Source organism: Pelodiscus sinensis, chromosome 14 (genome assembly GCF_049634645.1).
Source record: "Pelodiscus sinensis isolate JC-2024 chromosome 14, ASM4963464v1, whole genome shotgun sequence".
Taxonomy (NCBI): domain Eukaryota; kingdom Metazoa; phylum Chordata; order Testudines; family Trionychidae; genus Pelodiscus; species Pelodiscus sinensis.
The window spans coordinates 28069906-28095990 of NC_134724.1; the positions used below are offsets into that span (position 1 = coordinate 28069906).

Sequence of the window (26085 nt, forward strand, 5' to 3'; positions counted from 1 at the left end):
ATTTGCCCTGGAGGTGAGCACAGAATGTCCTGCAGGCAAGGCAAACTGTCCACAGCTCTTTGATGCTGATGTGAATAGGAATCTCCACAGGTGCCCAAAGGCCTTGCGACCTGAGATCACCTAAGTGAGCGCCCCAGAGTATTGCCAATACATCTGTGACTGGGATGAGAGTCAATTGCAGGGCAGATATGGGGACCCCCACTGCAGATAATCTGTAGGTTGAGCCACCACTGAAGGGCTGACCAGGACCTCAAGGATGAGAGTGACTATGGAGTCCAACTCTGTCTGTAAACTCGGGCCAGCTACACTTGTACCACAATTCATGTAAAGGTCCATTTAAGGACAAATTAAGCTCCTCCAGTAGTAAATTGCACTAACCAGATGTGACAATATTTTACTAGCCATCCCCACTCCCGTTCCTTACAACTAACAAACTTAAAAATCCCAACTGCACCAAAACTATGAATTTTCCCCTTTTTTTCAGTACTGGTGAAAGAAGCCAGTTTAACAGCCCAGAAAACTAAAATCACAGAATAGGTACAACACGGGCAATGACAGAGATATATATAAAATCATGAGAGGTGTGGAGAAAGTGAATAAGGAAAAGTGCTCTTTTCTTGTTCCCATAATATAAGAACTAGGAGCCACCAAATGAAACTAATGGGCAGCAGGTTTAAAACAAATAAAAGGACGTTCTTCACACAGCGCATAGTCAATCTGTGGAACTCCTTGCCTGAGGAGGTTCTGAAGGCTAGGACTATAACAGGGTTTAAAAGAGAACTAGATAAAGTCATGGAGGTTAAGTCCATAAATGGCTTAGCCAGTATGAGTAAGGAATGGTGTCCCTAGCCTCTGTTTGTCAGAGGGCGGAGATGGATGGCAGGAGAGAGATGGCTTGATCATTACCTGTTCAATTCACTCCCTCTGGGACACATGGCATTGGCCACTGTCGGCAGACAGGGTACTGGGCTGGATGGACCTTTGGTCTGACGCAGTACGGCCATTCTTATGTTCTTATATTAATGACAATTCAAGGTCTCCCTTTCCATGCCTCCAAGTACACTGCATGACTTTGGAACTTACTACCCTAGGCCTCTATACTAAGACTGCTAACAAGGGAACCAACTGAGTCAGCAATTGAGAATCTGATTCAGCCAAAGCACTTAATTTATCCCTAGTTAGGGCTTGTAACAGGTATGGAGCCTTTCTGGAAAAAGGGTGTTAGTGATGTGGATGTTTACGTATTAGGGACTGGACTCACACTACTAACTCCTTTCACCTAACGGTCATCAGACTGTGACAGATGAGTGGTTGTTAACGGTTCTAAATCCTGCTGGAAAGGGATAACAAGTGGAGTTCCTCAAGGGTCTGTTTTGGGACCCGTACTGTTCAATATCTTCATCAATGATGTAGATATTGGGATAGAGAGTACGCTTATTAAGTTTGCAGATGATACCAAACTGGGTGGGGTTGCGACTTCTTTGGAGGATAGGGACATAATTCAGAATGACCTTAGCAAGTTAGAGAAATGGTCGGAGGTAAACAGGATGAGGTTTAATAAAGAGAAATGCAAAGTGCTCCACTTAGGAAGGAACAATCAGTTCCATACATACAAGATGGGAAGCGACTGTCTAGGAAGGAGCATGGCAGAAAGGGATCTAGGGGTCATAGTGGACCACAAGTTGAATATGAGTCAACAGTGTGATGCTGTTGCAAAAAAAGCAAATATGATTCTAGGTTGTATCAACAGGTGTGTTGTAAGCAAAACTCGTGAAGTCATTCTGCCGCTCTACTCTGCACTAGTTAGGCCTCAGCTGGAGTACTGTGTCCAGTTCTGGGCGCCACATTTCAAGAAAGATGTGGAGAAATTGGAAAGGGTACAGAGAAGAGCGACAAGAATGATTAAAGGTTTAGAGAACATGACCTATGAAGCCAGGCTTCATGAACTGGGCTTGTTTAGTTTGGAAAAAAGAAGATTAAGGGGGGACATGATAGCGGCTTTCAAATATCTAAAAGGGTGTCACAAGGAGGAAGGAGGAAATTTGTTCCTCTTGCTTTCTGAGGACAGGACAAGGAGTAATGGGCTTAAAGTGCAGCAGGGGAGGTTTAGATTGGACATTAGGAAAAAATTCCTAACTGTCAGGGTGGTCAAATATTGGAACAAATTGCCAAGGGAGGTGGTGGAATCTCCCTCTCTGGAGATATTTAAGAACAGGTTAGATAGACATCTGTCAGGGATGGTGTAGACGGAGCTTGATCCTGCCTTGAGGGCGGGGGGCTGGACTCGATGACCTCTCGAGGTCCCTTCCAGTCCTATTATTCTATGATTCTATGATTCTATGACATCTTTCAGTCACTCCTCAATTAGGCTCCATTCCAACAGATGACAAAGATGGCAAATTCTGTATCCAGCTACTAGTCCTCCTTGATTACCCAGTCTCCCCAGTTCTTACTATTTAAATTTAAAAAGTCATCACACAAAATGCATTAATTTTCTTCTGAAATAAAAGATCATCCACCCCACAGGTTCAGAAATAACAGTTAACCCATTACCTGCTGGTGCCCCTGCCATTACAGTTAAAGCTGCCATTGATTTGGTGCCGATGTAGTGACTTTTGACAAGGAAACGAGCTAAATCCAAGACTGAATCAAATGGCTGGCTTAGGACTTTCTGGGCCCATTCGCACACAAGCCGACAGGCAGCCGACACAACTTCCTCATCCGCACTTTGTAGCTGCCCTGATGGATCTGACCCATCCAACTAAAACAAAGAAAAAGCAAAGCTTAGTTATCAAAACGCAATGACAACCTTAGAACAAAATGATATAGAAAAGGAACGCATTAACTTAATTTTAAAAAATCTATATATTCTACATGTGAATCAATATTATTCAAGATGAAACACATCAATCTTTTCCTACCTTTTCTGCACAAGCAGAGACATTATATTACATTGCTATTACAGTTGTGGAAGAATATTGCATGAGTAATCCCAGTACTTTCACTACCCACAATCCGATGCCCCTTGAATGAAAAGCCAAACTAAAATTAGCTAAGCATTTTTAGTGTTTCACTACTTTTCTTCTAAGCCTACCAATATAGCATGCCACCTGTTATCTGGAAGAGGCGTGCGTCATTGTGACTCCTGCTCCCTTTCTAACAGTGTTCTTTTTAGTTTTTTATAGTGAAGGCAAAAATACACAGAGAATTATGAATTTAGCAAATATTAGTTTCTGGGTGATGACACTGTGAAGAACTGCTAAATCAGACCATTATTTTTATTAATAGCATTCCAACTGATAAAACTTAACTTTAAAATAAATCCAACTGGACTTGTTTTGGGATATGAGAGTTTTATTTTAAAAAATCCTATATTTTTAAAAACTGAACATCTCTTTAGCCTGTTTGATGACATGTTTTTGTTTCAATTATGTTAAATATTAAAAGAAAATATGGTGAATATTAATTTATTCAAATATGTATATAGATACTGTACCCCATCTCCAGTTTTATGGAATCCAAGGTTGGGCAGTGTTGGCATATGCACAAAAGCTTTCTTCCTCAATCCACTGTAGCAATATGTGATCATGAATTAAGGTCTAAATATTCTCTGCTCCTTGGTTTGTAAGAAAATGACAAATGTTTTCAAACATTCTTCTGCTTTTCCAGGATAGACTTTATAAGCAAAAGTGAAAAGCAAGTACCACACCTGTTAGCATTACATTAAAAAATCCTTTACATTAAGCCAGGAATCGAAACAGTATAAATGATGGGCCCCAGTCCTGCACTATCATCTTCATGGGTAGTCTCTTGTATTCCCATGGAGTCCAAATGAATTCACTGGGGGCTCCAGGTGAACACAGCAGTCTGCCAAAATGCTGGCAGGCCCTCAGTACATTTCATGGATTTAAAAGCCAAACGGGATCACTAAATTATGTAGTTTGACCTTCTACATCACAAATCCCAAATAATTTCAACCAGTTACTCGTACTGAGCCCAAGTACTTTGAATTCCTTGCTGAGTGCCCAAACACAAGTACTTGGGCTCAATATGGGGGTAACTGGATGTAGAAGGTCAAACTACATGCACTACTTCCCTGGGTAGGTAGTCCCAATGTTAAACATTTGTGCCTTATTTCTAATTTGAATTTGCTTGGTTTTAACTTCCAACCATTGTTCTTTTATGACTCTCTCTGGTAGATGAGACTTTTATAAGATAAAGCCGCATTTTAATCATCCTGAGTTGTGAGGAGAATGATTTTTTTTATTAGTAATGTTCTGATTTCCTATTACATGAAGCATGGATTCTCTAAACTAGAGGGCATGTAATTAATGGATACCAACTAGGCATTGAAGTCTGTCTTTAAACAGATTCACAGATTCCAAGGCCAGAAATACCACTATGCTCATCTGGTCTGACCCGCTGAATAGCACAAGCCGTCAAACTTCCTCAAATAATTCCTAGAGCAGATCTTGTAGAAAAAACATCCAAATGTGATTTAAAAAAGGTCAGTGATGGCGAATCCATCTGGGCCCTTCATAGATTGTTGCACTGGTTAATTACTCTCGCCATTAAAAATTTATGAATGATCCCCATGAGTGGTTGGGGGCTGGATAGAATTGTTCTACAGGCACAGCTAGTCCTTGAGCATGCAGTGCATGCGTTGCATAGACAAACAGTATGCCAGGATCATCCAGTGTTTCGAGTCATACAGAGTACAGACCTTAGACAAGAGTCAATCTGTGGTGACAGAAAACTGCAGATCACGAGTCAGGAATGTGAAACATCATACCTGCAGAGATCTATTTCCCATATGCCTCAATATTTAAAACATGCAAATTATACAGTTACCTATGTGCTGCCTCATGGAGTCTGCGTGCTCAATTTTAGATCTAGAAGAATGATTGGCTGATTGCCAGCTGGATATGCCAGAGCCATCCCTTTTATTTAAGGTGATCAGCACATCTTTCACCAAATATAAAGATACATAAAACACAGAGTCCTGGTTTACACTAGAGAGTTATTTCAAAATAACCCCCCTTATGTCAAAATAAGCGGAGTGAAGTGTTCCCTATAAGCTGGGTACTTCTGCGGCTGCTCAGGAAAGAGTCAGGTGCTGCCCAGCTGATTAGCAGAGCACTCACTGCTAGATTTGCGTGTCTACTGGTGGTGCATATTCACACGTGCCTTGGTGCATATAACAAAATTCATTCTGTACCTGAATGGGAAAAATCCACAAATAGATGGTAAAGATTAGTGGGAACCTTGGCGTAGTGCCCACACTACCAAGCCCTTGATTTTGAAATAACAGGCCGGTTATTTCGAAAACAGTACTCCTGCTTTCCTCAGGGAATAATGCTTATTTTGAAATAGTTATTTCAAAATAGCGTTAGTATGGATGCTCTAGTACTACTATTACGAAATAACTACTCCCCAGAGTAATTTGAACTAATTACTCCCCAGTGCTTCCTGGGGTTCTAAGTCGAGGTAGCGCATCCACATTACTGGAACCTGCCTTGGACTAATTTCAAGGCTTCCCTGTAGTGAGGACACACTATTTTATTTTGTTATTTTGGGAGTTATTATTTTAAATTTAATTATTTCAAAATAATTTTCCAGTGTAGGCACTAGGATTGACCCTCAGCTTTAGGAAGACAAAATCCTTCCTGATAGAAGTTCTCACTGCCTTCATGTTATGGATGTTAATTAATGTTTAAAATGTTAACCGGTAAAATGCTAGTTTTAACCAGTTAATCTGCCCTGCCCATGGCACAACAGTTCATGGCTGAGGAAGGGGTTGCTCTGACCTCATCCCACTGCAGCTGGTGGGGACTGATGTGGTCTCACCACGGCCTCTGATGGCAGGGCCTTTGCTGGCCCTATTGCAGCTGCTGGCAGGCTCCAGCCTGCCAGGCTAGTTAACCGGTTACTTGGTAAACTGTCTGCCTACTGGGTTACCAGTTAACCTCTAACACCTCTACTTCATGTCTCCACTTACTGAGTGGACTAATTCAGACTAATGTGCAAGATTAAATAACTTGGCTGTAGTTTTCAACTAGTTTTTCCAGGAACACCTTATCTTGTTAGACATGGAATACGGGTGTTTCAGTTACAGTTTATACATGCTGATCCCTAATGTCAGACAAACTCACAAAACCAACAGATGTTCTCATGGCCTTTAATACTGCAGTTCCTTCCTAGCAGGACTTTTTCACTGCTTGTTCATGATAATAATGGCTAATAATAATAACAACAGATAATTGCTGGCTTGAGCAAACTTTTTTATATTATGCTTGAGCTGAGTTCTTTACACTGGCTGCCTGTTAAGTGATGGAGTGACATTAAGTGGCCCTATTGGCTTTTTTAATGCCTTGAATTGTGCACAGCCCTGTTTATAAATAGAGATATCTATTTGTGCTCTGAAATCATCCTTGGAGGTATCCCTAAGTTTAATCTTAAATCACCAGCTAATTGTTTTGTGGATTCTTGCACACTTCAGAGCTCCTTCCTCACTGACAGCCGTTCCTTCCTCTCTTCTTTTATACAACAATTAACCTCCCTCTCCCACTACAAAAAAGGTGATCTAGAGCCTGAGCACTTCTCTGTGGTGAGAGGTGTCAATTTTAAACAACAATTTATCATGGCTTAAGAGACCTCAATGGCTTCATTTCTCAAATTTCTTACCAATTTGCACTGATACAGTACAAGGAAAGAAGTTAATTCCCCTTACTTGAGTTGTTATGGCATTAAAGGCATTGCATGGATCTAATGCAAGTTGTTTTATTTAATACTAAACTTTTTTATTCTTCAAGATAAAACTAGGTTATCTGGGTAAATAACTACAGGAATAACTAAACATTAAGAATCAAATGAACTCAAACAGATACATTTCTGAAGACTTGTCTTACATCTTAATGTCAGAAGATTAACAAATTTCCAAGTATTCTACCAAGCACTTTGGGGAAATTGTTTGCATTCCTTAATTTAATTTTACTTCTAAATTTAGCTGGTAGATGAGATACAACAACAGATGTTCTTCAAGCAAGCGCAGAAGAGATTATTGGAAAGTATTCTAGCAAAGGATATTTTGATTTGCCTCTTGTGCCCAGACGGCGGGCCTTCATATTTGGAAAGACATTTTTCATGATCTTTCCAAAGTCAGCAGCACTTAAAGGATGGTAGCCAAGATTGTCACAATAGCTCCTGAAAGAGAAGGAGAGAAAACGTGAATGAGACTAGTAGCAGTGCAAAAGGCCCTCCTAAACAGTAGACTTCCAACAAAGGCTTCAAAATAAAAAAACGAAAAGCCCCGAGACCCATCTAGGTTTAGAACTACATTTAACATTAATGAATCTATTCACAATGAACTGAATACATTAAAAATACATAAACAGAGCTATTAATACCATTTCTGTCCTGTACTCTTCCAAGTTCAAAGGCAAGTCGTGAAGATTTAATACACAGTGACATTACCTGGAGAATGATTAGGATTTGCTATACAATGTGGTTACCATTTCATCATGTTTCATTATATGTATTTAAGACATGGCTTGGATAAAAGGAGAAATCTGAATGGCCAACATACGGGTTAATTGCCTGGGGGTAACAAGGTGTGAAGTCATATATGAATAACTGGAAATGAGGGTGAGAGATTTTGCCTATATGTCAATAGATTGGAAGTCCCTGCATGAGCACTAATGGGGACTAGTGAATGAGCTACAGAGCCAGTAAGAATTTGTCTTCACACATTCCTTTCCTGGTTTGTTCAAACCAGTTCGGTTAAACGGAGGCAAATTGCTGTGTGGTCACACTTATGTAAGTTTAAAACTGGTTATATGGGTTTAGCAGACCCCCTGTTTTTCCAGACCTGGTCTACACAGAGTTTTTGTACTGTTCCAATTACTGGTTTAGAAAAAGGTAGCTGCGCAATCCCATAATGTGGCATAATTATATTGGTTCATAGATGCTTATGAGAAACAATCAGATCCCCTTGTCGTGATATATCCAAACCCTGACCTTGCTTTAAGTTATGATAAGAGGAAGCTGCATACCAAATTGGTGGTCCTAGCTCTTACCATTTTAAGAGGAGTTCTTGAACAAACGGACTCACAGACCAAAGGACAGACACACAAATAGATGCACAAACTCTCAAATATACAGCAGATAGCATATTCCTGTACATTTAGGGAAATGAGTTATACTAATCTAAGGATGCATGCATCTTTTCCCAATTCCTCCAATGCTCAGGCAACTGCAGAAGTCATTTTGCTCTACCATCCATACCTCCCCCACCAAAATGTGGCCTTCAACAAGAACAACAAAATAAGAACAAATCATTTCAATCCAAAATGTGAATGCTCTGGAACATAAGAAGCATGTTAAAGCAGGGAATAATGGAAGCTACTTTGGAACGACATCCATATAGTAAATTTCTAGATGATAATTTATAGATCAGTATGTACTTATAGAGCACTTTTTCACAAACCATAGTGCCTGGTATTCTAGCTAAACAGCACAAAGCACATGTATGCTAGCAAAATTCACCTTTTATGAATATAACAAAAGCCTTTCTAATTAAAAATAAACAGAGAAAACACAATGATTCCATAGATAAGAGAAACTTACAGATGCTACAGCACTCCAGAGTTTCATTTCCAGTATACCACCTGCTACAGCAAGAATAGCAATGGCAGTAATTAGCAGTTATTTTCTGTATCTCAGAATGCCAACCAAAGGCTCCCTCCTGAAATCATGACTAATATGGATGACTTTAAAGGTGTTGGGATACAGGCAAAACATATTTTAATTGTCAATATAATAGGGTGGCCTGTTCCTTTTATAGAAGATGTGGGCCACTCCTATCTCTTGAATGTGTATGACCTAAGTGGGAAGGATTCAGGGGAACCCTATAAAAGCCTAAAAGCTCAGCTGAGAGGGAGTGACAGTAGGGAGATGGAAGAGGAGACAAGCCAGGGAAGCTGTAGGACAGGATGGGCCAAGGAACTGCTTTTGTGTCTGATAGTTTGCTCGAGTTGGAAGTTTGGAAACCAAAATGGTGCTTGTAAAGAGTCCTTCTTGGCCTGGGGAGGCATGCCAGCAGTTACACATGGGGGAGAATTCAGGCTGGGGGAATCAGTCCAGAGAACAAGAAAAGCTGCTCTACTACAAAGATGTTATTGGACAGTTATCTACTATTCAGAATTGTCATTATTATCACAGTGACATCATAGAACATACAGGGCTGATAGATAATGACCTCCATTTTCCATGAGTGGAGGGTACTCAGATCCAGTAATCTGCTATTATAAAGGGAGAAAGGATTAAACCCTAGTGAGCACCTCTGCAATGGCTGTCACACAGTCACTGCATGACTTACCCCAAGCCAGACAGACAAAAGGAGCAAGCAGCAAGAGGGACTGTCATGGTCAGGGAGGAGCTTGCAGGCAGGGACATGGGCAGACAGAAGCCCTGGCCAGCTGAGAGGAGTGAGTGGAGAAGGAACCAAGGGAACCTTGTGGGAGCGGCAGGCAGTGTTCCCTCTAGGATTTTCCATCTGTGAGCAGAGTGAGTTAGGTCTTGTGCACCTATGTTGATGTCATGTGTGCATGTTCAGATGTGTGCCATTGTTAGGTAACAAAAACCACTAAAACAAGGGATAATTATCAAGGTTCATGACCCTGCACCCACGCACCCTAAAACCACCAAGCTTAGTTTATTATTCTGCTACTAGATGTCTCTGTTTACCGGGTGGAGTGGCAAAGGAAGGCAACAGAGTTGAATATCAAGCTGTGTACAAGCTGATTTGTGTCTATAACTGTGGCTATTTTCTTTAGTAAATGGCTACTGATTAAATAGGATAGACATGAAATTATGCTGGTCTACACCCACTATTTTAGTATCCAAATGAAGTTGGAATTAGAACTGTGTTAGAATCATAGAACACTAGACCTGGAGGGGACCTCGAGAGGTCATTCAGTCCAGCAGTCCCCTGCCTTCACGGCGGGACCCAGCACCGTCTCGACCATCCCTGATAGATATCTGTCTAACCTGCTCTTATATATCTCCAGAAATGGAGATTTCACAATCTACCTAGGCAATTTATTCCAGTGTTTAACCACCCTGACAGTTAGGAAGTTCTTCCTAATGTGCAACCTAAACCTCCCTTTCTGCAGTTTAAGCCTGTTCTTCTTCTCCTATCCTCAGAGGCCAAGATGAACAAGTTTTCTCCCTCCTCCTTGTGACACCCTTTTAGATATCTGAAAACCACTATCATGTCCCCTCTCAGTCTTCTCCTTTCCAAATTAAGCAAACCCAATTCTTTTAGACCTCCCTCCTAGCTCATGTTCTCTAGACATTTAATAATTCTTGTTGCTCTTCTCTGAACCTTCTCCAATTTCTCCACATCTTTCTTGAAATGTGGTGCCCAGAACTGGACACAATACTCCAACTGAGGCCTAATCAGCACAGAGTAGAGTGGAAAAATGACTTCTTATGTCTTGCTCACAATACTCCTGTTAATGCATCCCAGAATCATATTTGCTTTTTTTGCAACAGCATCATACTGTTGACTCATATTTAGCTTGTGGTCCAGTATAACCCCTAGATCCTTTTCTGTAGTACTCCTTCTTAGTTGCTTCTCATTCTGTATGTGTGAAAAGGATTGTTCCTTCCTAAGTGGAGTACTTTGCATTTGTCCTTATAAACTTCATCCTATTTACCTCAGACCATTTCTCTAGTTTGTCCAGATAGTTTTCAATTATGACCCTAATCTGCAAAGCAGTTGCAATCCCTCCCATTTTGGTGGTATCTGCAAACTTGATAAATATACTCTCTATACCAATATCTGAATTGTTGATGAAGATATTGAACAGAAGTCGTCCCCAAAAAGACCCCTGCGGAACCCCACTTGTTATGCTCTTCCAGCATGACTGTGAATCATTAATAACTACTTTCTGAGAATGGTTAATCAGCCAGTTATGCACCCACCTTATAGTAGCCCCATCTAAGTTGTATTTGCCTAATTTATTGATAAGAAGATCATGCGAGACCGTATCAAATGCCTTACTAAAGTCTAGGTATACCACGTCCACTGCTTCACCCTTATCCACAAGACTCGTTATTCTATCAAAGAAAGCTATCAGATTGGTTTGACATGATCTGTTCTTGACAAATCCATGCTAGCTGTTACCAATCACTTTATTATCTTCCGGGTATTTGCAGATGAATTCCTTAATTACTTGCTCCATTATCTTTCCTGGCACAGAAGTTAAACTGTCTGGTCTGTAGTTTCCTGGATTGTTCTTATTTCCCTTTTTATAGATGGGCACTAGATTTGCCATTTTCCAGTCTTCTGGAATCTCTCCCATCTTCCATGATTTTTCAGATTTGATAGCTAAAGGCTCAGATACCTCCTCTATCAGCTTCTTGAGTATTCTAGAATGCATTTAATCAGGCTCTGGTGACTTGCAGATAACTAACTTTTCTCAATTATTTTTAATTTGTTCTTTTTTATTTTATCTTCTAAATCTACCCCATTCCCACTAGTATTCATTATGTTAGGCATTCCTTCATCAGACTTCTTGGTGAAGACAGAAACAAAGAAGTCATCAAGCACTTCTGCCTTTTCCAAATGTCCAGTTACTGTTTCTCCCTCCTCACCAAGCAATGGGCCTACCTTGTCCTTGGTCTTCCTCTGGCTTCTTTTATAGAAAGTCTTCTCATTACACTTTATGTCTGTAGCTAGTTTGAGCTCATTTTGTGCCTTTGCCTTTCTAATTTTTCCCCTGCATAGCTGTATTGTTTGCTTATATTCATCCTTTGTAATTTGTCCTAGTTTCCACTTTTTGTATGACTCCTTTTTTATTTTGAGATCATGTAAGATCTCCTGGTTAAGCCAAGGCAGTCTTTTGCCATACTTTCTATCTTTCCAACACAGTGGAATAGCTTGTTTTTGGGCCCTTAATAATGTCCCTTTGAAAAACTGCTAACTCTCTTCAGCTGTTTTCCCCCTTAGTCTTGCTTCCCATGGCAACTTACCTACCAGCTCTATGAGCTTACCAAAATCTGCCTTCCTGAAATCCATTGTGTTATTGCACGATTACTCACTGCATTGTTAGATCCATTTATTCAAATTTAATTTAAATTAACCTGCAGCTCATCTGATTTTCTTTTTTCACAAAATCAAATTTAAATTATTTTAGTAACAATAAAATACCAGGAAAAACATTATCATGGTAAGATCTATTAGACTAGAAGGTCACACACCTAATTCACAGGCCAGATCTGGCCCATTTTATGTATCTATGTGGCTTCCATGGTATGTCCAAATTTGGAGAATCTCAGCTTTCCTTAAAAAAAAAAATTATCACTTGTGTTTTGCAAATAAAATTATCCCAATGTGAACCAATTGCAAACTGATAAAGTGCTTTCTTTCCGAGTCTGCAGGGGACCCTGTAATGAAGACCCTGAGAGGTATGAACTCCTCTGTAATTGCATTGGGATCTTAACTTAAAAGACTAATGAAATTTTAGGTTATAATTAACCCTTTGCAGTGTTGTTGTGGCCATGTTGATCCTAGGACACTAGAGACACCCAAGTGTGTGAAGTAATATCTTTTATTAAACCAACTTCCGTTTGTGAAAGAGACAAGCTTTCGAGCTTGCAGTCAGTAAACCACTAAGCCTCTTATGGCTTAAGACTGCAGAGTCTTAATAGTTCCTTACAACATGTGTAAATTCCTAATGTTAGACTATTTGCTCCTTCTTGTATTTAGTGGTGACACCCTGAGTACCTTTCCCAGATCTAAAAAAGGATTCTGTATAAGCTCAAAACCAATAGTAGTTGGTTCAAATAAGATATTACCTCCTCCCACACAGTTGGAATTAATTGTTTAATTTATGACTTCTTTATCTCTGGAGTCTGCAGACGTTATTGATTGAGAACCGCCAGTGTTCATGGTTCAATATGAATGCAGAAGGACAGCTTGTCTTTCCTATCAGTGAGCTCACAATATAATTCAAACTAACAGTCTTCTAAAAATTGAGCTGAGCTCCCCATTACTAGAAGCATCCAAACTTGGAGGAGATAAAGCATTATATTTGTCCTGTGTGCATGTGACATTCACCAGGGTACAGTTTGGATGGTTGAACATCTGCGTCCCCATAATTCTCCAGCTTGGGAGGGGAGGGGGCCTTTTACACTTCTGGTCTGTTCATACGCAGCATGCAAAATCATGTCCAGGTGAATCATATGAGTACTCTAGACAGGCACTGCTGACAAACATTGACACCAGCAAATTCCCAGTCCCAGAACTGTCCCCAGAAATGTGTATCCTGTACTGCCCAGTTCCCTCTAGGACAATTACAAGCTCATAAAGAGTTTGTTGTTTCACGAATAAAAAAAAAATGATACGCACAACCCCTCTTACCTCAAATGGAGAGTCCTAAACAATTCAATCCAAATATTCTGTCTTAGTTAATAGACTAAAACAAGCATAATAACTAAAGAAAGATAGATTTTAAATGCTTGTAGGTAATGAGGCAAAAAAGTCAGCATTGGTTACAAAGAAATAAAAAGTAAAACACAAACTAAGACCTATTTAACAAAGCTAAGTGAACTTAAAACAACAGGATTTCTCTTGCCATATGTTCACAGCAGATTGGCTGGATCTTTCAGCCAGGACCTTTCTCCCAGTTCAAGTCCCTCCTTTTATCTTTCAAACCTTGTTGATGCCACGAGTAGAAAATGAGGAGAGCAAGGTGATTTGTGTCCTGTGTTGTCCCTTCTTATAGCATTTAGTTTCTATGAGAATCATCTCCAGTTAGGTTCAAGTGACATTAAGTCTGTCTGCCACGGTATAACATTTCTCACTCACCCTCTTCTACCTACCAAAAAATGGCTGCTTAATATGATGACAGTCTCTTTCACTATGCAGACACCTGGCTGAACTGCTGGTTAGTTCTTTGTCTCTGAGGAACTGGTGTAGGCTGCTTCCTCGGGCTATGTCTAGATTGCAGGCTTCTTTTGGAAGAAGATTTTCCGGAAGACATCTTCTGAAAAAACTTCTTCCGAAAGAGAGCGTCTACATCAGTGGTCCCCAACCTTTCGAGGTTGTCGGGTGCCAGGGGGCGTGGCCGTTCGCCCGCTGGGCGCTAGGGGGCGGGGACACTTGCGCCCCAGGGGCGGCCCCCTCATAGCCGCATGCCCGGGGGTGGCCCCCCCCCATAGCTGCATGCCCGGGGCCGGCGCTCCCCCCGCCAAGCGCCGCGCGCCCGGGGCGGCGCTCCCCCCGCCAGCGCCGCGCGCCCGGCACTCCCCCCGCCCAGCGCCACGCGCCCAGGGCCGGCGCTCCCCACGCCATGCGCCGCGCGCCCGGCGCTCCCCCCGCCAAGCGCCGCGCGCCCGGCGCTCCCCGCGCCAAGCGCCGTGCGCCCGGGGCCGGCGCTCCCCCCGCCATGCGCCGCACGCCCGGCGCTCCCCCCGCCAGCGCCGCGCGCCCGAGGCCAGTGCTCCCCCCACCATGCGCCGCACGCCCGGCGCTCCCCCCGCCAGCGCCGCGCGCCTGAGGCCAGTGCTCCCCCCGCCATGCGCCCGGTGCCAGGCCAGCCCCGAGCACCTGGTGGGCGCATGGAAATGCCCCCGCGGGCGCCATGTTGGGGACCACGGGTCTACACAGAAAAAGCGCATTGAAAAAGCCATCTGCTTTTTCAAGACAGTGTCCACACTGAATGGAGGCTATCTCGCATTTAAGCTGTGATTCCTATGGATGGAGTGACCAAAAGGTCACCTGTGCTTTTTCCTCTTTCCTCTTCTTTTGAAAGAACTCCCTCTTCCCCATCCAAACAGCTCTTTTGGAAAAAGGCTTCTTCCTCATTGAAAGAGGTTTACCAATGTCAGAAAAACCCCTCTGCTCTTTCGATTTTTTCCTGAAACAACACAACTGCTGTGTGGACATAAGTGAAGTTTTTACAGAAAAACAGTTGTTTTTCTGAAAAAAAACTCTGCAGTGTAGACATACCCTCAGATTTGTATTAGGTCTTAGAAACATCATACAGAAGAACTGTAGAACTACATAAAATGTCGCCAGATATATTTTACCAGGAAAATAATATTTAGCAAATTATGAACTTTCAAAGGATACCTTTGAAAATCTATTGTAGTCTTGTAAAAAGTATGAATATGATGGTACAGTGCATAGGAACTGAATTTTATTTTCCCTAGGGTCACATCTCTACTCCACCTGAGGTGATGCCCTTGCGCTGCATCTTCCTGCCCCCTTCCTAAAGCTCCTACCCACCAGCCGTTTGCTGCTCTCCACCCACCCCTAACACCTTTCCCAAACCACCAAACAGCTGCTGCTCCCCACATGGCAGCTCAGACCCCAGCCGCTGGAGCAGCTGCTGCTGCCTGCCATGCGGCAGCTCTGGCCCTGGCCACCAGAGCAGCCATTGCTGTCTGCCACTCAGTGGCTCAGGCCCTGGCCCCAGAGCAGCTGCTGCCGCCTATGCATTACAAAGCCTACCCTGGCTGCAGCTCCAGCCCTGGAGAAGGGCTAAAGCTGGGACCAGGACCACGTGGTGGCTGCCCAGCTGCTCCTGGGTCAGGGCAGCTGCCCTATACATGGCCCCACTCAGGAGCAGTTAAGCAGCTACTGCGCAGCCCAACTGAGAAGGTGGGGCGGGCCTCAAATTCTTGATGTGCACCTGAGTGCAGAGCTAGAGGCAAACTGGAAGATGGAAAAGAAGGGGAGCTAGAGCAAGCAGGGGGGCCGGCAAAGGAAGGAGGTTCAAGGCTGGGGCAGGACAGAGGAATGGCTGGGGACCACATAGACTCTGCTGGAAGAACGTAACAAATCAGCAGAGAGACTGTTCGGCAGGAGCATGGAGAATCCAGCTAACTGCTGCCAGTGCTGCCTAAGAACCAGGCTACTGGCCTCTGTACCAAAAAAAGTGATTTGGCAAAGCAGGCAGCCTGCCACAAACCATCTGTACTAATGAGGCTGCCCAGAGACTAGCTCTGCTGCAGGGCCTGATTCCTTACAAGTAGGCAGGGGATATTGGCTCTTCTGGGCCTCTGATGAGAAGGAGCTGGGAAGACACAGCTATGGACAAGCCAAAGAAACATGAACATCTATGAAAAGACTGCACTGGGGATGCAGGCAAAAGGATATGACCAGGATTAGCAGCCGTGCCACGTGAAAGCGAAGAAACTGCGTCATGCACATCACAAGGGCACGAAGGCCAACAGCTGCTGTGGTTTCAGGCAGCAGGCATACTGCTTTTAAATAAGCTGCATGCCATATCTGGCAGACACCTCCTCAGTAACCCCCTGACCGCTGTGAATACCGTGGAGGGGCCAGAAGAGAAGGAGGGAGATGAGGCAGAGAGTCCAACTATGTGGTGTGACAGGATCTTTTTGAGACTCTAGACAGTCCTACTAGCTGAGCACAGAAGAGCCCAATCCAGGGGAAGGAACCTCAGGGCAACAAGCTGCAAACTTACCCCTACCACTCCATACTGGAGAACAACGAAGAAAAGTATAGCTTCGTATCTGCTGACCTGAGAGAGCCACATACAGTGTACGGCTGGCAGAAAGTACTTGAAAGTAGGAATAAGAGATCCTCCGGAAAAGGGCTTTATTCCGGAGGATCGCGCCAGTCTAGACGCTTTTTTTCCGGCTTTTCCCCAAGCCGGAAAAAAAGCGGCGGACATGTTTATTTAAATCCACGGGGGATATTTAAATCCCCCGCGGATTTCCCTATGCTGACTTACCTGATTTGCATCCCTTTTCCGGAATTTGTGGCCAGTCTAGACGTAGCCATTTTGTTTTTTGGAAACAAGTTCATCTTTATTACTTAATACATATACTACACAATGCACCATACTACTCAAAGTACACACTCCTTGTAATAGAGCAAGATCCCAGAACTTTCACGTTGAGTTAAAAGCTATAACATAATCATTACAAATGTAAACACTGAATAATTCATTAAAAGACACTGATATTTGTAAATATATACCAAGCACTACACAATTCCCAACAACTTTCAAACTTCACACTTAGAGCACTATCCAGCATGCTACGCTGCTGTGTCTGACTGTTAAAATGTTCTTTCAAGGCCTCATATCTTTTATATGAGGTCTTGAGCTCTTCTAATGGACCATGCGTCTGCCTGTTAGCAGCAGACAGCTGCTCCACCTGTTTCTTCCACCCTAGAAGCAACTTGTCCTCCTCTGCCTCACAAATATGCAGGACACTACAGGCAGCTATAATCACTGGGATTTTTTTTTTTTGGCTGAGATCTGATTTAGTGAGTAAACACTCACAGCGTCCCTTGAATCTGCTAAAAGCACAATCTATTGCATTCTGCACCTGGTGAGCCATTCACTGAATCTTTCCATGGAGCTGCCAGTATGCAGTTTCATGAGCTAGAGGAGCTAGGGATAGCATGTATCCCTAAGGATCACTACTGGCATTTCAAAATGGGCAACAATAATCCACTGATTAGGAAAAGATATCCTTGCTTCCTGATTGTGATCTTAAGGATGCAAGTGTCAAACACCTTCACTGATCAGCCCACACTGATGTCAGAAAAGTGTCCCTGGTGATCCACCAGCACTTGCATAACAATAGATAAGTAAGCTGTTCTGTTGGTATGCTTTGTGGCTAAGTGCATTGGGACCAAAAGGGGATATTGCATGCCATCAACCACACCGCTGCAGTTCAGGAACCCAACAGCTACAGATCCTTCCACAACATACTGCACATTTCCTTGAGTTATAGTGTTACATAGCAGGCTACAATTAATTGCCCTAAACACGTGCATGACAACAATTCCTGCTGTGGGTTTTCCAATTCCAAAATGGATTGCCCACTGACTGGTAATCTGCGGTTGCAAGTTTTTACAGTGCAATCACCACTCACCACTCAACTGTCAGTGAAATGCTCATTCTAGTGTCCCTCACAGGAGGGCTAGTGAGAGTTTGGCACACAGATGATGGACTATGGCCTTTTCCCTCTAAAACTTTTGCAGGTACTTATCATTCCCTACATGCACTACAATGCAATTCCACCAGTCAGTGTTTGTTTCTTGGGCTCAACCAGCATTCCATCATCAGCAGTTCCTTCATGAATGCCATCAACAAATTTGAATTGTTTTCCCACTATGTTTTCTCAAAGAAATTGTCATGTCCACTGCTGTTGAGGTACCTCCTGCTGCTCTGCAAATACCAGAGGATTGTTGTCCTGTATTTGGAACGATCATGACAATACTGCCTAGCTATGCAGGCTTCAGGCTTGTGTGTCAAGACTGGGGAGTGGGTGGCTTGACCTGGAAGTTAGATGTAAACCAGGAGCCACTTACCAGGAATCAGCCTAAACTGGAATGCCAGATCAGAATCAAGAAATAAACCAGAAGGCAGGGATAAATAGTCAGTCCAAGTCAGGATACCAGGAGGACAGTTTGGGGTGACAGAACCGGAGGGAGCAGAAATCAAGAGGTAGTTATGAAGTCAGGACCCCAGGATGTCAAGATCAGAAGGCAGGAATAGGTGAACACCAGACCCATGGTCCATTTCAGGTGATGTCTAGCTGTACAGATAACTTCTTGTTTCCTCCTCTGGCATACATAGGGACTAAGACCCAATCAGGAATCATGGAGCTTTCCCAATCATGAGCATAGGGATAGGGCATGTGCCTCAGTTGTGCTTCACAGTCCCCTGTCCTAGCTGCTGGGTGGAAGACTGGAGTGTTCATGATCTCCAGGTTCATGATCTGTAGGGCCTGACATTCTATCAGAGATGGTGGACAGCAAGAAGAGTGATTTAGAAAAAAATAATTATGGGATAGATATGGAATTATGAGATGGAGAAAGCTTCATGATGGAAATTTGGCATTCTGCTCCCACCACCCCTCTGCACAATTCAAGTGTTCCCCAGGAAATATTAAAATATTCCCCCAAAGGTATTGGGTCAGAACGTGGAGCATGGCATCATGGGATATCTACATGATGCACCATAATTTGCATTAATACAATCTCTCCTGAGGAATATATGAAGTGTTGACACAATCAGCCAAGCATTCATGTGCATGAGCAATATATTAATTGTGGCTACTTAACACTGACGTAACTTGAGTCAACAAAGGTTTACAGTATAGACTAGGGATGTTAAGGACTAGTCGACTATCTGATAAGCAAATACTTGTTTGTGACCTTTCTGAACTACTATTTTACAATATTTAAAATTACAGACAGAGCATTGCATGGCATTTGCGATAGGGATGTTAAATACGGTTAACTGAATAGTCGAGTAGCCTCACAAATTCTTATCAGTTAGTCGATTATTATATAGTTCCTGGGGGTAGGGCTGGCAACCAGTGTGCTCCAGCCTCACTCCTGCCACTCCACGCTGGAGTTTAAAAACCACCTCCCCTTGCAGACTTCTGATAAAGAGGCAGCAGCGCAGCGTGGTAGCAGCCCCTGTCTAGGGAGAGTCCAGACCAATTACAAGCCAGGAGTGAGCCAGGCTGCTGGCCAGCCTGCTAAAAAAATTACTGGCAAGGGGGAGGGAGGTGGGCGGAGGGAAATGCATGTAGTCTATAGCATTAACCTATAAGCTTTTGCTTATCGGTTTATTGGCTATACTATTACATCCCTAATTTGCGACCTTCTTCCTAGCTCAGCTTGGAAGAGCCTCACCCGTCTGCAATTTCATGCTGACTTAGTGCTATGCACCAAATACTGTTTTTTAGCGGCTCCCCTCTCTGCTTGTTGCCCTCTTGGCATGTTAGTGAACTTTGATATGCCCAGAAGCTTTTGTGCTTCCATGAAGGACAGGTTGAGTTAAAGCAGATGGGCATGGAAGGTGTCAAATCAGAGATGGCAAAGATATTGGCACAAACTTTCCTTTGCAAAAGGCCCCCCCTCATCCCCAAACTATGCACAATGCCTTAATCTTCACCAGCAGGGGAGTAAATTCTAACATGCTGCAGCTGCTGCACACTAACTGGTTCATCTGGACCCTGTTGTAGCGCACTAAAAGTTCCCTAGTGTGCATTAATTCAATACTGCGTGAAATGGGACTACACTAGAGAATTTTAGTGCATGCTAGCAGAGCCCACATAGCTCTGTTAGTGTGGGACATATTAGGGACCATTAGAATTTAGATTAATCAGGTATGGACTAAGGCACCATGTTGACATGTCCTCAGAGTAAAGCACTTTTTCTGTGAGGCACAAAATAGAATTACTTGGAACATAAAACACATGACAGAAATAAGGTCACAAGACTTCACAGGAAAGGCTGCATATAAATATAGGTCCAAATTGTTTCAGTTTTAGAGGACTGACCTATATATACTTTTGAACTATATTTTTCTTTCCTTGAAAGAAAAGTACCATAATTTCTTGGCTACTGCTAACACCATGCATATGTTGTCTGGTATCTAAAATGTTGTCTGCTCTTTCACTGCTTCACCTAGTCTCCAGCACCTTCTGGGATGAGATGATTTAACCTCCAACTAGGTCATTTAACATTTCATCCCTTACAAGGTCCAAAATAAACAGTAAGAAATATAAAATCTTCCCGGTCCTCTTGGAGGACCAAATATGCAACAATCTTCCACAGTTTCTGGCCCAGCTGGCCTTCTCTTCCATAGTAAGAGCTCAAAATCTACTCTCCTTCTCTTCCTGATCTAAATAAACACATGCAGTGGTTCTCCCATTACAACAGGTAATGTCCCATTCAGGTACTCTCACCTTCTCACCAATGCTGGAGATGAGCCACATCTATTTTTTTATCCTCCCCCTCCCCCCCGTCTTTCTTTGTCTCTTCAGCATGTGAGGAAGTGCGTTGTAGCTCACAAAAGCTTATGCTCTAATACACTAATAAATTTGTTAGTCTTTAAACTGCCACCGGACTCCTCTTTGTTTATGCTGGAACAAACTAATATGGTTACCTCTCTGAAATCTGTTTTTAGCTACTCCCCTAGCGTGGCACCTGCTAAAGTGTCATGTTGACCAGGCCCCCAGCAGCCCATTAACCCTTTCCTGACGTGTGTGGGGTCTGTACACCACATCAGAGAAAGCACTGCTGAAAATATTAACAGCCAAAACTACTGTGTGCATGAAGCAAAGAAAATGTATAACACATTTACCAATCACATCAATTTAGCTGAGTTTTCCTCACTCATTCTCTTCCGTGCTATTTCCTGAATCTTCCTTTTCTAAGTCATTGCATGACATCTTTAAAAATTTACAGCACACTATCTCCAGATCAAATGTCCTTATAAACAGTGAAACAGTGATTAATAAACTACAGAATGAAGGTGGGATCTCAAGAACTTCTGATCAATTTCACCAACTCTATCAGACACTCATATGAACAATTATCTCCATTATTTCTAATAGTTGAATGATCTGATACACTTCTCTCAGATCATTGCAGTGGTAAAAAGACAACCGTAACAAAAGTCCTTACAGCAGATCTCAGATAAAGGTAGAAATCAGTGCAGCAACATCTTTAATTTTCTTCAGCTGATAAAAAAATCAAGAAGATTATCTTCTGCGTAGCTGTGACTTTGCTCATTAAGCCCTTGGTCAGGCAGATGGGAATCTTGCATGAGCAACAGCTGCAGGATTGCATTCCATGCACTAAATTCATCTAGGGTCTATACTGGTTTCTGATGGCATGGGCCCAGGTAGAAAATCCTTACTGCTGGGGAGAAGTTGCACAACACCCTCCCCCTCCCCCCCTTTTGCTGGACTGATGTTTCAAACAGAATGCTGAGGGAATCTAATATGGGATGTATTTATTCTGGGCATCCCCAGTGTATACCATGCAAGGTTCCCTGTAAGCTGTGCGCCTGTGTAGTTCTTTTCTGAACCCCGCACAGAGGTTCAGAGATCCCTGTGCAGACAGGGAGCTCAGCTGATCGGCTGTGGAAAGGGGGACACGGCATTCGCCCTCTCGGAGAAGCAGATGCAGCAGCTACTGCTGCCTGCTATCAATGGAGAAGCTGGCTCCAGCCTCTAATCCAGGGCTAGGCAAAAGATGATCTGCGGGCCGGATCCGGCTGCGAGAGCCTCAGCAGGCTCCTTGCTGAGAGCCTGGAGGGAGGGGAAACAGGCTTCACATGCTGCCCCTATCCCCCTGACTCCCAGTGGCCGGTTTCAGTCAATAGCAGCTGCCTGTTTGCAGGACAGGCAGCATATGAAGTGCCCCCCCCTCTTCCCTCATTCCCAGGGCTCATAGCAGTTCAGAGTAATATATATGGCTCCTGCAACTCCTCTGAACACATACTTGGGCTGGAAGGCAGGGACTCTCGCTAAGGAACCAGCTGGGCTGCTGCCTTGGAGCCAGGTAAGGTCTCCCACCCAGAGCCTCTCTCTGGAACCCCAGCGCCTTCCTCCCCCCCAACCCACTTCCCTCCTACCTCATGTAACCCAAACTTTCTGTGCCCATGCTCTAGCCCCATACATCTTCCCAGACACTGCATCCTACACCCCTCCTCAGTTCACAAGTCCCTCTGGGTATGTCTACACTTTATTTATTCCGAATAAATCCGAACTATCTAGTTCATGCCGCGTGTAGCCACGGGCACGGAGTCCGCACTAGCGGACATTTAAAAATGGCGGCGCCCGGCAACATGCAAATGAAGCCCGGGAAATTCAAATCCCGGGCTTCATTTGCAAGTTCGTATGACTACATTAACCACCCTAGTTCGAACTAGCGTGGTAGTGTAGACATATCCTCTCAGACCTTGCACCCAGTGTTCCCTCTAAGCTGTGCAGTAGCACAGCTTCACAGGTAATTAATTAGCCCTGCCCAGTCAGAGGTTCAGGGCTCTATGCATTGAGCTCACTGCCTGGGCAGAACTGATTAATCACCTGTGCTAACGCACAGCTTAGAGGGAACTTTGCTTGCACCCCAATCTGCTATCCCTGGTCACAGCCCAAATCCCTGCACCCCATCCTGCACTCCTGTCCCAGGTCACAACTCCCTCCTCACCCCAGTCTGTTGCCCCAGGTCACAATCCCCTATTTCACCCAAACTCCCTCCCAGATCCCACAACCCAATCCCTTACCCCAAGCTCCTTTCTGTACCCAACCTGCATAACGGACCCTTGCATCTCCTCCATTAATATACCGGAAGAGTGCAGCCCTCAATCACTTACCAAATTCTTGGTAGTGGCTCCCCCAAGAAAAAAATATTGCCCACCCCTGTGTTAATGGCTTACGGTAAGATTCTTTTAACAGAATTTTTTGAGTGTTGCAGCTATCTAAAACTCTGATCTCAATGATTTTTTAAAATCCTGTGCTACTAATTAATACATGGTAAACTATATTGCATTAAGGCCAAATCTTTGCCACCTGATAGAATTCTGGCTCTTATGAGTCAGAAGCAGCAAGTACTAGGTGTGATGCTGGCTATTTTGTAGGATGAAACCCTATTTGCAAGATCTTTGAAACATGCATCTGTATGTTTGAAAGGATGATGACACATGTACTCCAAGGTCTCAGAGGGGTAGCCATGTTAGTCTGTAACTAAAAAAACTTTAAAAAACAACAATGGTCCTGTAGTACCTTAAGCTAACAAAAATATATAAATAGTATCATGAGCTTTCGTGGGCACAACCCACTTCTTCTGCCAAGGGTACTGTTAATTTTCTTCTGATCTGATTTCATATTAAATAATCATGAACATTTCTCCTTATTAATTATCCCTTGTTTTAATATATTTTCTTCAACACCTATGGACTATTTAAATATATATACTTAGATCTGCAGGTTTGGTTGTACTGGTGGGTGCACATCCACACACTACCTCAGTACTGGTGGCGCACATAAGAAAATTCAGCCGCCCAAAGATGGAAAATCTTAGAGGGAACACTGACACCATGCAGTCCCCAGCACATTTTAAAGCCCAATTGGCATGAACTTTAAGGGAGGCTTACAGAGAAAAACATCACCTGCCTTCCGTCCCTAGTGTTAAAGCCTCCTGGGGCACAAGGAGCCTTACTCATGATATTAGTGCAAACTGCCCTTTCTAATGCCAGCGAGAATGGATCTGTATCAGTGAACCACCTCATATTAGGAATTAAACTGCAAGTTCTTCTCCTTCCTGGCCTGCTTCTATTTTACCTTGCTATTTAATTTTCATTTACTTAACCACTATAAGGGCAAGGTGAGTGTGGTCACTTTTATCTAATCACAAAATTCAAATCTCTTCCTAGACACTCATCTCAAATCCATAAAGTAGGAAGAATTAGTGTACAGATAAAAGTGCCCTGAAATTTGAAGAAGGCAGTAACATAAGTAAAATTTTTCTATGCTGGTTTTGAGTAGATTCTGTGCTTCTGCCCTTAACATTTTCACCACTTGGAATCTGATCTAAAAGTGTTTAAAATCACCAAATCAAATCTGAAGCTGAAATTCAGTATTTCTCAAAGACACAAAGAAGAATTTCTGACTAACACTTACAGCACAAATTTAAGTGTTTGTTTCATGGTGCAAGTCTTCAAAAGTCTTATAGCCTTTGGTGGACATATGACCCATCCATATTTTATAGTATTAATACAGTTTTATATTTGTGTGTATAAAGTGCTCGTTGTAAACCTCAAACAACATCTGTTTTCTCAGTTGGAGGATGGAAATAATAGCTCACAAATGACAAACAAAAGTAGGTATGAGATGTCTTAATCCCCCAAAGTTGGGAAAAATGTTTTGTCTTAGAAGTAAATCTACTATTTATATGCCATTTCCCACCATCTCCTGTCCTCCTTTTGATGCACAGGGTAACTTATAAAAATATTCCTGGAAGCGACATGTTTTTAAAAGAGAACAGATGCTTTAAAAGGAGAACAGATTACAAATATTTGATATTTTACCAGATATTTTCTCACCATCTTTATTTTGAAGGGGAAAAAAAAACAATATACAAAGGCTTGATGTAACTACACAGGAAATCTGTCCAAGTTTCACACTACACAATCTGTAGATGATGATTTTTCTGGGCATCTGCAGCTTGGCACAGCATGGAAGCCAAGCAGATTTGTTGCTGAACCAGGCCATAAATTATTTAATAAGAAATATTTTTAAGAATAAAGCTTACATTTTTCTCTTGTGCAGCAGCTGCTGATGCCTTTGTTGCTGTGTGTATGTGTAACTGACTTCTCCGGGATTGGTTAGTTCAACATATTTGCACTATTGGTTAGGTTTCTAGCCTACATCACAATTCGAGTTGATGGTGAGATTTCAGAATTAGGTGTGTGCATGTTCCAGGCAAGCTAAAGCCACCACATTTCAACTCAACTGGAGTAAACAACTCTTCCAGAGTTAAGTAAAGGGATGTACATACACACTGAAGAGGAAATCTGGCCATAGCACAGTGCATCTTCTGTGAGCTGAGCATATGCAGCACCTTGCAGTTTTCTGTAATCATCTGGAGGTTAAACTGTTAAAACCAGATCATAATTCTTTATTTAAATTCATATTCAGGTAATTGGGCCATGATTTCTTGCTTTGATTAGAATTTGGTTTTAAATACATTCAGAGCCAGTGGCTCTGGCTGCTCCCTTTTTCGAGTGCTAATCTCTTTTTTAGCTATATGGTAGCTTTGAGAGCTAACCGAACAACAACTTGTGTTTGCTGGTTACCAATTTAATGACCACTGGGGATGTGAGTGTGTACCTGTGAATTTAGTTAACCAATGAGCGTGGGGGTTCATTGGTTAATGTGCATGATTACATGCAGTCTCTCCCTCCCCCTCTGCATTGCTGCCTCTGTATCCAAAGCAGCAGCACAGGCAGTGGGGGGTAGCCATTAGCCTCCCTGTGAGCACTGGCTCTTGCTCCCTCCTCACACTGCTGCCTCTGTACCAGAGGCAGCAATGTGAGGCAATGGGCCACCTCTGTGTGTAAACGTGTAACCGCTGAATTTTTCAGCAGTTACATGATTATCTAAATAAATACATTTTAACTTCCCTAATAACCACTATGGCATACTGCAACCCATCAGAAACAGGCTTACTGCATGAAGGCTCATTTGCTGTCACAGGTACAATATTTTGTGTTTTATTCCAGTCATTTA

At 42.9% G+C, this 26085-nt stretch overlaps 1 protein-coding gene across 2 annotated transcripts in view; it reads right to left on the bottom strand.

Annotated features, from left to right (window-relative positions):
• Positions 1–26085, bottom strand: part of RFX7 (regulatory factor X7) — a 125067-nt gene that overhangs the window by 18438 nt on the left and 80544 nt on the right. The window contains exons 1-4 of one of the 2 annotated variants that reach the window (XM_075897301.1): positions 9377–14217; positions 7083–7203; positions 3497–3577; positions 2554–2761 (exon numbers count right to left, since the gene is read on the bottom strand). In XM_075897301.1, coding sequence (XP_075753416.1) covers positions 2554–2761; positions 3497–3577; positions 7083–7203; positions 9377–9453 — 487 coding nt within the window. In that variant the 5' untranslated portion in view covers positions 9454–14217. Of the gene's footprint in view, positions 1–2553; positions 2762–3496; positions 3578–7082; positions 7204–9376; positions 14218–26085 lie in introns of those variants that run through there. The other variant, XM_075897300.1, reaches the window with a different exon arrangement.